Source organism: Canis lupus, chromosome 2, assembly GCF_003254725.2.
Source record: "Canis lupus dingo isolate Sandy chromosome 2, ASM325472v2, whole genome shotgun sequence".
Lineage (NCBI taxonomy): Eukaryota > Metazoa > Chordata > Mammalia > Carnivora > Canidae > Canis > Canis lupus.
In genome coordinates, this window is record NC_064244.1 from 35,556,542 (window position 1) to 35,568,385 (window position 11,844).

The 11,844-nt window shown below is 50.1% G+C and overlaps 1 protein-coding gene and 1 long non-coding RNA gene across 5 annotated transcripts; both read right to left on the bottom strand.

Moving 5' to 3' along the window:
* On the bottom strand, window positions 1-11,456 carry GNPDA1 (glucosamine-6-phosphate deaminase 1). 4 transcript variants are annotated; one of them, XM_025445521.3, is made up of 8 exons: window positions 11,351-11,440; window positions 10,754-10,857; window positions 10,361-10,490; window positions 6,776-6,877; window positions 5,178-5,360; window positions 3,940-4,124; window positions 2,083-2,257; window positions 1-1,392 (listed from the first exon to the last, which is right to left on the bottom strand). In XM_025445521.3, exons 3-8 carry the CDS (start codon window positions 10,482-10,484, stop codon window positions 1,292-1,294), a joined length of 870 nt encoding a protein of 289 aa, XP_025301306.1. In that variant the 5' UTR covers window positions 10,485-10,490; window positions 10,754-10,857; window positions 11,351-11,440; the 3' UTR covers window positions 1-1,291. The 4 variants fall into 4 exon arrangements, with proteins under 4 accessions (XP_025301306.1, XP_025301303.1, XP_025301304.1 ...); XM_025445518.3 differs by having other exon boundaries at window positions 10,734-10,857; XM_025445519.3 differs by lacking the exon at window positions 10,754-10,857 and having other exon boundaries at window positions 11,351-11,456.
* On the bottom strand, window positions 5,869-6,769 carry LOC112659061 (uncharacterized). The gene is made up of 2 exons (XR_003136143.3): window positions 6,554-6,769; window positions 5,869-6,256 (listed from the first exon to the last, which is right to left on the bottom strand). It is a non-coding gene; the product is annotated as an uncharacterized LOC112659061 (long non-coding RNA).
* Window positions 11,457-11,844: the final 388 nt, after the last annotated feature.

Here is an 11,844-nt window from a genome sequence, read left to right on the forward strand (position 1 = left end):
TTTTATTTGAAAATACTGGATTTAATAGAAAATATCACATTGTAAACAAGTCCACTGATCCATTAGCTTAAGACAGAATAACAGCACAATCACGTATAAAAGCTAAAGACAAAACACTGGTACCCAATACAGTACTTGAAGAGAGGCCTGAGCTAGTCTCTGAAAGATCTTTCCCAGAAAGAAAGGAAGTAGGAGCTTCAAACAGGCACAGAAACAGGAAGGGGAAGGCAACATCCGCTTCACAAAGGCTTATGAGAATCTAAAGGCAGGGCAATAAATTCATTTTGTGAACAAGAGGTGAAGGATAAAGGGACAAAGGAGTCTGTTATTTCCTGATGCTCTGGGAACATCAGACCACGCCACAGGAACCTGAGCGGGTTGGAAGGGCAGGGTATTTTAAGTGGAGAAAGGCTACTATTAGGCAACTTTAGAAGCATTTGGTATGTTGTCCGGGCACTCAGCACTCAGAGAAACAGGATAACATGTTGTTCCTGTTGTGACTAAACTTAGGCCTGAGCTGCTTGCCCCGGCCGCCTTTGCTGAACACGACACTGTGGCAGGATCTGTTGCCCCAGTGAGACCTCGGAACAACAACATGGGTGCCAGAGGGTCCCAGAGGGAAGGGAGTTTGATGTGGCTAGCCACCTTGAGGCTCTGAGTGTATCAGCAAAAGCCTTCTCTTTAGCCCTAGCCACCCATATCCTCCCCCGGGGGTCCTCTTGAGTTCACAGAAAGGCCAACTGTGAGAGCAGGGGGGAAAAAAAAATAGCTAGGGAAAGAAAGGAATCATTTTCTTGCCATGGCACTTATAACTGAACAGAAGGTTGAGACTTTGTTCCTTAACCTAGAACACTGAATTCTCAAAGGAGAGGCAGGCCCACTCAAGAGGGCCTTTCAAAGCCTCTCCAAACAGGTTCTGGCCAATACACAGGCCCCCGTACTCCCACAATGGAGAATCAGTGTATGTAATGATAGAAATTTCTGACAGGAGTGTGTCGTCTGTGAGAACTGTGCCAGAGGCAGAACAAAAGCTAAAAATCCTGATCTGTGTAGGGCAGACCTCAAAATTCCAGAGTACGTTTTTCTGATTAAAGTAAGTTAGAAAACATGTCCTCCTCCCTGTAGCTAAATTCTCATGACTAGGTTCCATGCTGCATAGCCAAGAAAAATATCCATTGATCTGGAGTAACCATACTGGATTAAAGAAACACCATTCTGTCCTCCTAAAGGCAATTTCCAGAATTTGCTCTGCCTGTCCTAAAGAGGTACTCGATGCTAGGATGGGTACAGGCTAATCACCGTATGGTTTCTCAGAAGGCTGGTTTTTCTCTGTTTCTTTCTCTTTGATACTGTACAAGGGGTCCACCAACTTGTTATGAACAAGCATTAAACCTGTGAAAAATTAAAAACAAAGGTACTTAAATGCAGGTAGAAGCAGTGTTCCACGATTATGAACAATATCCAGCAGCTCTCAAAGTTTGTCCTAGTACTGAAAACCATCTTTTCTCTGTGACTCCAAATGATATAGATACTGAGAGTAAGAAAAGAATTTGTTATTCCCAGTGAATGCTAGAATCCACAACCCTTTTATAAATTCAATCTTTAGAGGTGTTGGCTATCAAAAGGTTAACCTCTTCACCAAAGAATAAATTCGTAATTTGTCTGCTTAGTAAATGAGGGTTTTCCCCTAAGTTTGCCTAAAGAGGTGTATCCTTTTTAAAGTAGAAAAGATCCTTGTGACAGTTTGGCGCCTTACCTAGAAGGGAGAGGCCTATATGAGACCTGGAGAGATTAAAAAAACCCAAAAACCTGAGGTTCAATATCCTGCCAAGAGAACACCACACAGCTGCTGGACTACTTTCATTTCATTTTCTTTGTGCCTCCTCAGAACAAACGGGCCTCCAGAAATAGACCCTTGCAGTCATGGATGGAAAAGCAATGACCGTAAGGTTTGGTTTTTATTGAAATCCAGAGTTGTCTATGAAACCAGCCAGAGCAAGAAAACTAGATCCACTCCTCACCTCCGGCATACCCTAAAACCTGGCCACCTACTTCCGGACCCACCCTTCCCCCTCCCCTCACCTTTGAAATACTTGACAGTTTTCACTTTCAGCTCCAGGGTGGCATCCTCGTCGCACACAAACACCGTGCGGGGATGCTGCTGGAAGGCAGACACAGTCCACATGTGGCTCACTCCTTCCTCGATGGCCTTGTACAGAGCAAAGGCCTTGTGAGCACCCGTGATGAGGATCATCACCTGGGGATCAGAAAACAAGCCTGTGATGCAGGAGGATGAGCAGTGGAACCTGGAGTCCAGAGGCCTGAATTCTGGTCCAGCTACCCCAACTGGCTATAAGCACTGTGTGTTTTTAAGATATGGTTTATAAGTTGTTAGCCTGCAACACACTGCTCCCTGCTCTGTGTGCATCACCCATGACCTGAGGCTGGGAGCATCATCAGCCCCATAATCTATGATGAGGAAATGAACTCCAGGGGACTAAGTAGTTTAACCCGGGTCATTCTTTTTTTTTTTGTTTTTTAACCCAGGTCATTCTGACCCAGAGTCCACGCTCTAGACCACCAGGTGATGATGCCTCCTGGTACCTTTGACAACAGCTGTGAACACATAGGCCAAAGGCCCATGCCTCTGACCCAACAGTTGGGACACTGGGTTCCCAGGAGTCCTAGGCTGAGTTTTCACAAGTGCAGTCTGAAGAAGAGGGGTCCCAGCCTGCACCATCTCCAAGGGGCCGTGAAGTGACAGGGGGTAATGGTTATATGTGCAGCCACTGAGATTCAATCCCACAAAAGCTGCCCCTTAATCTGGTCACTTTCAATTCCAGGTATAGACTGACTAGCGGGACCTGGAATGATGCTTTATGTTCAAATAAAACAAAGACACCCGACTCCCTCAACAGTTAAAATGTCAAGAACATAAGTGCTGGAAAGTGACTGTAAAGGTACCTTGCTCTCTAGATTTCCTCTCATTGCGATGCACTTGTACCACAGGGTTGTGAACAAGATGTACTGTTTCTTAAAAGAAGAGAAGCCAGAGGCATGGAGAGAATGGAACTCTTTTTGTTCAGGATCCCAGAACTCCTGATTTCCAGACCCAGGTCCTTCCCCAAAGCATGATACCCTCACGTGACAGGGAGGGCCCTCACACCCTAGTGTTAACAAGCTGTGAGGCCCAAAACAGCAAGGTAACCCTCCACAGTACTGAGTCAAAAGTTATCTAAGGCAAAGCTGGTAACATCACTCATTTCACAAAGTTCTCTTGAAATAGGGAGCTTTTTTTCACTGATTTAGATCTTTGTTCACAGATTTGGGCAAAGAAACTTGAAGCTAAAATGTCAGTGACTGCTGCCCACTGACTATACCCCTGAAAGGAAGAGAAAATGCATTTAAAATTCTAGTGAAAGATAGTAAAGAAACTAGAACCACAAAAAATTAAAATGATACCAAACTTTCTAGGGAAAAACACACTAAACTGGGTTAAGACACTTAAATCACACTTCTCCACGTTTAGGAGTCCCCGAGCACAAGGCCATAACCACATGTATCCCGGGTGGCAGGGGGACCTCCATTCAAACAGTGACCTCCACTCACTGCAGGGAGTCCCTCTCAGTACCTGGGCAAATAGGCTCATTCCTATTCAGACATTAGTGGTGCTCAGCATCTCTTGGCCTTAAACTCCAAAGGGGCACATAAGCAGAGGCCAGGGAGCCCACAGCCTCTCGTGCGGAAAGGGCTCCACTGAGAATAGAATAATAGTTACCTCCAAAGAGGAAGGAGGAACAGTCATAGGATGAGCTGGGAGTTTAGCCTTATTTATAATGCCTTCACTTCCAGTAACCGTGTACTCAGATGGTACTGGATAGTTAACAACCAGACAAGTCCAACCCCCTAAGGAAGGCCTGTGGACCCCAGTGCCCTTACCTCTCTAGCATCCATGAGAGTGCCCACACCCACCGTCAGGGCCATGGTGGGCACCTTGGTGAGGTCACCATCGAAGAACCTAGCATTGGCCAGGATGGTGTCCATAGCCAGAGTCTTCACACGGGTCCTGGATACCAGACTGGAGCCTGGCTCATTGAAGGCAATGTGTCCATCAGGCCCGATGCCTGCCCAAGAGAAACAGCCAGGACAACCCTGTCAGCCCCAGAGATCCAAGATTTTAAGAATGGACAATCTACCCTTCCCCACCTGGGGTGTGTGAAAATCTTTGAAATCCCAACTCTGTTCTCATTCACCCCCAGGGAAGATACACTGCAAGCATAGGTCCTCTCCTCTCCCCACATCCTGCCCATTTTCTGTTTGAGGCACACACACATTTCTGTTTGTCTGGTCACCTTGCTACCACCACCCTCGAAAGCTAAGTAAGCAGTACTCCAAATAGCTTCTGCTTCAGCAGATCATTGAAGGGTAACTTCTTTAACTTCTTTCTCCTGCCAGTAGTCAAGGGTCCTGGTGCTGGGATAGCCCCAGCAAATAAAAAGCAGAGACTGAACAAGGGTTGCAAAGTTTATAAAATCTTAGAACATGAGAGCTCTCAGCCTTTTCCTCCTACCCTGAAGTAAAGAAGAGTTAGGTCTAGAGCAGTAAAAGGCACTCCAACTTACTACCCCTGTAGATGACTTCAGAGGTGGCAAAAAGATGGAAACCTAAGGGGACAGCCCAGGGTAGGAAGAGAACACAGACTGACAGGGGAAACCCTAGGTTCCTGCTTTCTTTCCACTGCTCTGGCTGACCTTGGGCAAGTCACAAAACTTCTCTGGTTCAAATGGCTATCTATAAGGTGCAGGGGCTGAGTGTGGAATCTTCTGGAACTATATGAGTCTTTGATTTTTACTGTGTAGGTTAAGTCCCATGGACTGATCCATATAAAAACTTAAGGAACAAAATCTTAGAGTCCAAATCCAAATATCTCACTTTACCATGAAGGCACTAAGGTTCAGAAAAAGGAGATGTCCAAAACCACACGGTCAATGAGTGGCCCAGTCAAGGCAGGGAGTGAGGGCTCCTACTCTGTCACGCAAGGTGATAAATGATTCCCACTGTTACTACTGCACTGTGAGGAAGCTGTTGGGAGACAGGCCTAGGTCTTACCTTCCCCTCCACGTGTTTGCACCACCCTGGGCCTGCCCTGGACACATAGCGCAAAGTGTCACACTCACCTCCGACAAACAGCTCGATGCCCCCCGCGGCTCTGATCTTCTCTTCAAAGGCGTCACACTCAGCCTGCAGGTCAGCTGCATTCCCATCCAGAATGTGGGTGTTTTCTGGGCGGATGTCAATGTGCTTGAAGAAGTGGTTCCACATGAAGGAATGGTAACTCTCCGGGTGGTCTCGAGGAAGGCCTATGGGGCCGCGGCTACACTCAGTCATGCCAGGTGGAGCCAGAGCCCTCCTCCCAAGGAGGATGCCGAGAGGCCCTCAGACCTCCACAACACTTGCAGGGGAATGCCTATAATGGGGCCTTGGGCACCCATCCTCTGACCCCGAGCCACTGGCCATCGGCTGAGATGGTACCCCTGTGCCCACCCACCACCACAGGTGGCGGCAGGACTGGGCCAGAGTAACTGCACATCAAGAGCCTGAGAAATCCCCTCATCTGGATCTCCTTCACACAGGCAGTAATTGTAGACGGGAGGCCAGGGCTACTCTCTGCTTCCTGAGAAGGCCTAGCAACCTGGGCATAGGCCTTGGGCCATCTGGGAAAGGAAGCATGCATACCCCCTGCCCTGTGCCTCCCACCCCACCATTCACCCCCATATACCCCTTTCAGCCTGAATCCCAACCTGAACACCAGCTGGTTGGAGAGAATTATCTCAGGGCTTCCCCAAAATGATTTCTAGCCAAGAAGAAAAAGTTTCAAGTGGATGTTTAATTAAACATGAAGAGTGTTTAATGCCAGCCTTAAAAAGGAATGAAATTCTAACACATACTGCAACATGGACAAACACTGGGAGGTTTTGTTGAGTGAAATACGCCAGTTGCAAAAAAGGCAAGAACTCTACGATGCCACTTAAACGAGGTATCCTGAGTAGTGAAATTCACAGAAGCGGTAAAATGCTAGTTGCTAGGGCTTGGGAAGCAGCACATGGGTAGTTGGTGTGGAATAGTAGAGTTTCAGTTTTCCAAGATGCAAAGAGTTCTGGAGATTGGTTGCACAACACCGTGAATATACTTAACGCTGCTGAACTCCACATAAAACAATTGCTGGATGGTAAATTTTACGTGTATCTTACCACAACTGAAAACAAAAATGTTTAAAGTGAAGCCTTACGAAATGATGGGAGAGGGGGGCAGGGAGACGGAAGACCAAGGTATAGCTTCCCAGCACCGGAAGGGCCACCAGTCTCTGCTCCTCTCCCAGTGTGCCCAGCAGGGAGGGGAGCTAGAGGATGACACGGAAAGACCAGACACAGACACTGGGGAACACACCCAGCCACGATCCCCCTGGTTACAGAAAGAAGTGGCGTGGAGCTAGGGAGGAGGAGGAGATGCTCTTATATTTAAAATGCTCGCTGTGTACAAAAGGCTCCCCTACCTGGTAGATCCCTTAATGCTTACAACCCGAGGTCAGCTGTCATGGCACCATTTTGTAGGTGAGTACACCAAGGCCTGGGAGAGATGGGTGTCGCTAATTGAGCTTATCACCAAACATCACTGGTTCCCGGAGACATCCCCATTCTACTCCTGGGCTGAGCCCGGAGGGGGAGGAGCAGGACCCTCCTGGAATCATGTAAGACCTTGAAAGAGACAGACTCACCCACGTACTCATCCATGTTGAAAGTCTTCACATATTTGAAGGACAGGTCTCCATTCTTACAGTACTCAATGAGCTTCTTGTAGCAACCAATTGGGGTGCTCCCTGCAAGAGAGGCCACAGCCATGAACACCCTTCAGCTCCTAGTTCCTGAGGAACGAGTCAGGATTCTTCAGGAGGAAGACCCTATGAGATCTGAGACGGCAGGTCAGATCCGAAGTCCGGCCCCCGGTGCCCCAGTGCCAACTGCCATCCCGTAAGTGCTTCTGAATGCCCCCCTCCCCGCCAGACTGCCAGCTCCAGGGCAGGCCTGTGCCTGTCCGCTCTGCTGCTGAATCCCGGTGCTCAGCACACTGCTGAGGGGAATGACTGGATTAGGAACCTGGGTAAATATCACACTTACATATTCCCTGAGCAACCAGTATGTGGGAGGCAGTGGGCCACAAGATGGGAACATGGAGGAGGGAGAGCCACAGCAGCCACGGTGAAAGAGCTCCGGGTCTAGGACTGCAACGTGAAGCAGTAATGTCCGCCGTGACCAGGCTAAGTCTACGGGGTTCAGGGAAGACTTCCCCAAGGGGCAGCAGACTCATTTGAGTTGAGTCTCATTAAAAAGTCTCTATGTCATAAAACATAAAAAAGGCAGGAAGACCTCTGTAGATTAAAAAACTAAATATGCATGAAGTTTGGATACTGGATTATTGGGGGGAAAAACATAAAAGATAAATGTGGACGGGATCCCTGGGTGGCGCAGCGGTTTAGCGCCTCCCTTTGGCCCACGGCGCGATCCTGGAGACCCGGGATCGAGTCCCACGTCGGGCTCCCGGTGCATGGAGCCTGCTTCTCCCTCTGCCTGTGTCTCTGCCTCTCTCTCTCTCTCTCTGTGTGTGACTATCATAAATAAATAAAAGTTAAAAAAAAAAAAAAGATAAATGTGGACAATTAAGAAAAAATGTTACTATTGTCTGTATATCAGTGATACTATGGAATGATTTTTAATAGGTATGATTGCAGCGCTATAGTTATGCAACAGGATGTACCCTTATTCTGAGGAGATACATGCCCAAAGAGCAGAGGTCAAGTGTCAGAAGGTTTGGAACTTACCTTCAAGTAGCTCATTAAAAAGTGTGTGTGTGTGTGTGTGTGTGTGTGTGTGTGTGTGTAGACAGAGAATATGAGGCAGAAGAGATGAAGGGTAAATGTGGCAAATGTTAATAGCTGGTAAGGCTGGGACGCCTGGGTGGCTCAGTGGTTGAGCATCTGCCTTTAGCCCAGGGCGTGATCCTGGGGTCCGAGGATCGAGTCCCGCATCGGGCTCCCTGCATGGAGCCTGCTTCTCCCTCTGCCTGTGTCTCTGCCTCTCTCTCTCTCTGTCTCTCTCATAATAAATAAATAAATAATCGGTAAGGCTAGGAAAATGGTACTGTCCTTTCAGCTTTTGTAAATATTTGAAATATTTTTAAAATAAGTTGGAGGGGCACCTGGGTGGCTTAGTTAAATGTCTGCCTTTGGCTTAGGTCATGATCTTGGGGTCCTGTGATCGAGTTCCACATCAGGCTCCCTGTAAGAAGCCTGCTTCTCCCTCTGCCTCTCTCTCTCTCATGAATAAATATTTTAAAAAAATAAGAAAATGGAAAGAAGCCCCACCCAAATCAGATTGCTCTTTTCAGCATCTACTAATGGCTTCTCATTTCAAAAAGTGACAACCAATCCTCACAAAGTCTCTACATACCTTGGCCCCTGGTTACCACCAGCAGCTCCAGGTAGGTCCACCTCAGCCAGCATTGCTCTTCCTTCAGGGACCTATGTGATTCTCACTTCTGGCCTTTACTCAAATGTTGCTTTCTCAGAAGGACCTTCCCTGCCACCATAGCCAACGCTGTAACCGCCACCCCTGCCTAGACACTCCTTATCCCCCTTCCCTGTTTCATTCTTCTCCTTCACTCATCACCATCTAATATACTCTGTATTTTGTCAATTAACTTGCTTATTCTGTCCCACTCAGGAAGGCAAGACTCTATGTCTTTGTCATTGTATCCGCAGCACCTAGAAGAGCTCAGCATACAGTGGGCATTCAACAAATACCTGCTGAATGGAAGTTCCCTCCCTGTCCCCATCATCAGTCTGTCCCTAAGACAAGGCCTCAGCCATGCCTGAGCCACACACTTCCCCGGCCTCCCGCTGAGCTTCATCATGTCCACTTTCCAAATTTGTTTCCCATCAATTCTGTGCTCCCCAATATCTAGCCAATACATTCCTTTTCTGCTTAAGTTAGCCAGAGTTGGTTTCTTTGGTTTCCACCCAGAGCCCTGACAGAAGCCATGCTCCAAGGAACCAAAATGGAAATACTGTGCTGGTTCAGGTAGGACAGTCGGGAAGGGGCCAGATCTCAGAGGACCCTGAATGCCACACTGAGAAGCTGGGATCTGATTGTGCAGGTGATAGGGAGTTAGGGAGGGATCTCAGCAGAAGCAGAGACTCTGACCTAGAGAAGCACCACAGTTAGAAAACAGGATGTTAGTGCAGCCCCTCCAGGACCTGAGACATTAGTGGTTTCACAGAGACGTGCAGATACTGCTCCCACAAACCTCTCTGGTGCAGAGGCCCACAAACTTCATCCCACAGGCCAAACCTAGCCTGCTGCCAGTGTTTATACAGCTCATCAGTTTTTTACATTTTTAAAGTAAAATATCAGAATAATATTACTTTGTGACATGTGAGAATTATATAAATTCAAACTTCAGCATCCATCAAGTTTTATTGGTAGATGGCTATGCACATTCATTTACGTGTTATCTGCAGCACTTTTGAGATACAAGGACAGTAAGCAGTTGCAACAGAGGCTATATGGGCAGGGAAGCGTAAAATATTGACTCTGTAACCATTTACAGAAAAAGTCTGAAAAAAAAAAAAAAGAAAAAGTCTAAGTCTCCTGCTCTAGTGGATGCCACACTGGGACAAATCCACCCAAACTTGGAGAGAAAGAATCAGGACATTTGCCTTGAGGAGCTGGGGTCAAAAAAATATCCTCCCATAAAGGCACTATTCTGATTTTTCCATAAGAAACTGAGACTAGGGTCGCTTGGGTGGCTGAGTGGGTTAAGGGTCTGCCTTCGGCTCAAGTCATGATCCTGGAGTCCTGGGATCGGGTCCACACTGGGCTCCCTGATCAGCAGGGGAGCCAGCTTCTCTCTCTGTGTGTGTCTCTCCCTCAGCTCGTGCACTCTCTCTCTTTCAAATAAATGATAATTTTTTTTAAAAAGTCCCTTGGCTCTGTGAGCCCACATACCTGGCCCCTTAAAAACCCTAATGCTCGGGATCCCTGGGTGGCGCAGCGGTTTGGCGCCTGCCTTTGGCCCAGGGCACGATCCTGGAGACCCAGGATCGAATCCCACATCGGGCTCCCGGTGCATGGAGCCTGCTTCTCCCTCTGCCTGTGTCTCTGTCTCTGTCTCTCTCTCTCTCTCTCTGTGACTATCATAAATAAAAACTTAAAAAAAAAAAAATTTAAAAAAAAAAAAAAAAAAAAACCCTAATGCTCGCTCACTTTCGCGAAATCCTTGGCACCCTCTCCATCCCACAACGCACCAGTAGGAAGTCCCAGGGTGAAGTACTTGTCTGGCCCTGGGTTGAACTGGATGATGCGGTTCCTGATGTACTTGGCTGCCCACTCGCTGGCCTGAGAATAATGGTCCAGGATGATTAGCTTCATCTTGTCCTGGAGGCGGCAGGTGACAAAAGGAATCCGTGGTAAAGGACAGGGAGATAGGGACGCAGGCGGCCGGGGGGAGGGGAGAAGTCCTTCTCACCCAGCAACACCCTCTCCCAGGGTGTCTCTGAGAGAGAAGGAGGTAAAGACCCCACCGTCCAGTTCACACAGGCTGGGCCCAGCGCCGCCGCCACCCACCAGGAGGCGCTGCTGGAGGACCGACCGGGTTCTGACCCCAGTCCCTCCATTTACCAGCTAACCAACCGCAGGACCTTGGTCAAAGGGCTCGAGTTCTCCCAGCCCGTTTCTTCTTCCGCGAAAATGAGGACAACAGCACCTCCCTGACAGAGTCCACGATGGCGAGTATCCGACGAGGCTGCACGAGCACCACACAGTAGTGGGCTCGGATCCGGCGCTCGACCGCCCCGTCCCGCCCCTCCACCCCACGCGCTGGGTATTCTGGATCCCGGCCTCTTCCTCGCTGGAGGGGGCCTGCGGTCGGCTCGGGCCACCAGGGCAGGGAGAGCCACGGGCCTCCCGGGAGGGGTGCTGCGCTGCCGCCCGCCGGCCTGGCTCTGCGGACCGTCAGTTCCCCCAGAGCACACGGGGGACGTAACCTTCCCGCGCGGCGACCCGAGCGGGAGGCGGAGGTGGCCGTCTAGGCCAGCCCAAGGACACGGGAGGCTCTCCCGACCCCGATGGCGACCCCACCGCCCCTCCGGCCCCGCGCCGGGAAGGGGTCCCGGCAGCCCGCGGGCTCCGGCCTGGGGACCCGGGGCGGGGTCGGGGTCGGGGTCGGGGTCAGCGCCCGCGCCCGCCCCCGCCCGCGAGGAGGGCCCGCCGGCCCGCCGGCCCCGCTCCCCACTTACTCGGACGCCTCCCGCGGCGGCGGCTGCAGCAGCGCCGGCGGCCCCGCCCCGCGCGGCTCACGTGGCCCCGGGTCACGCGGAGCCCGCCCCGGGGGGCCGAGTGCGGGCGGACGCGCAGGGGCCCGGCTCGGAGCCGACTCCGCCCCGCCCGCCGCCCGCCGCCCTCTCGGGAGCGCGCGGGCCTGGGAGCGGCCGCGGGGCGGGGAGCTGCGGGGGGACGAGCAGAATCGCTCCCCGACGGGTCCCGGGGTTGGGCCTGGCTCTGCCTTCGGTTTAACTTTTTTAGCTCTTTTTTTTCCTTTAACCTAGATATTACAACTTTTTTGCCTTAAATGCAATTGGATTTTTCTTCCTTTTTTTCCCCTTCTGAGCTTAATCTTCACAGCAGTCTGTACTAGGGAAAAAAGGAGGTCGGTGGTTGCCCCAGCGCCCCACCCCCAGATAGCACTGCCAGCAGTGTAGGCTACATTTCCAAATTGTTTTCCCTCGAATAT

Excerpts from the sequence above, each read along its gene's own strand:
- GNPDA1 (XM_025445519.3), bottom strand. The coding sequence starts at position 10,484 with ATGAAGCTAATCATCCTGGACCATTATTCTCAGGCCAGCGAGTGGGCA. Across the intron at positions 6,878-10,360 it reads CACCCTGGGACTTCCTACTG|GGAGCACCCCAATTGGTTGC; the intron begins GTGCGTTGTGGG and ends CCTCTCTTGCAG. Across the intron at positions 2,258-3,939 it reads CTCTCATGGATGCTAGAGAG|GTGATGATCCTCATCACGGG; the intron begins GTAAGGGCACTG and ends TCTGATCCCCAG.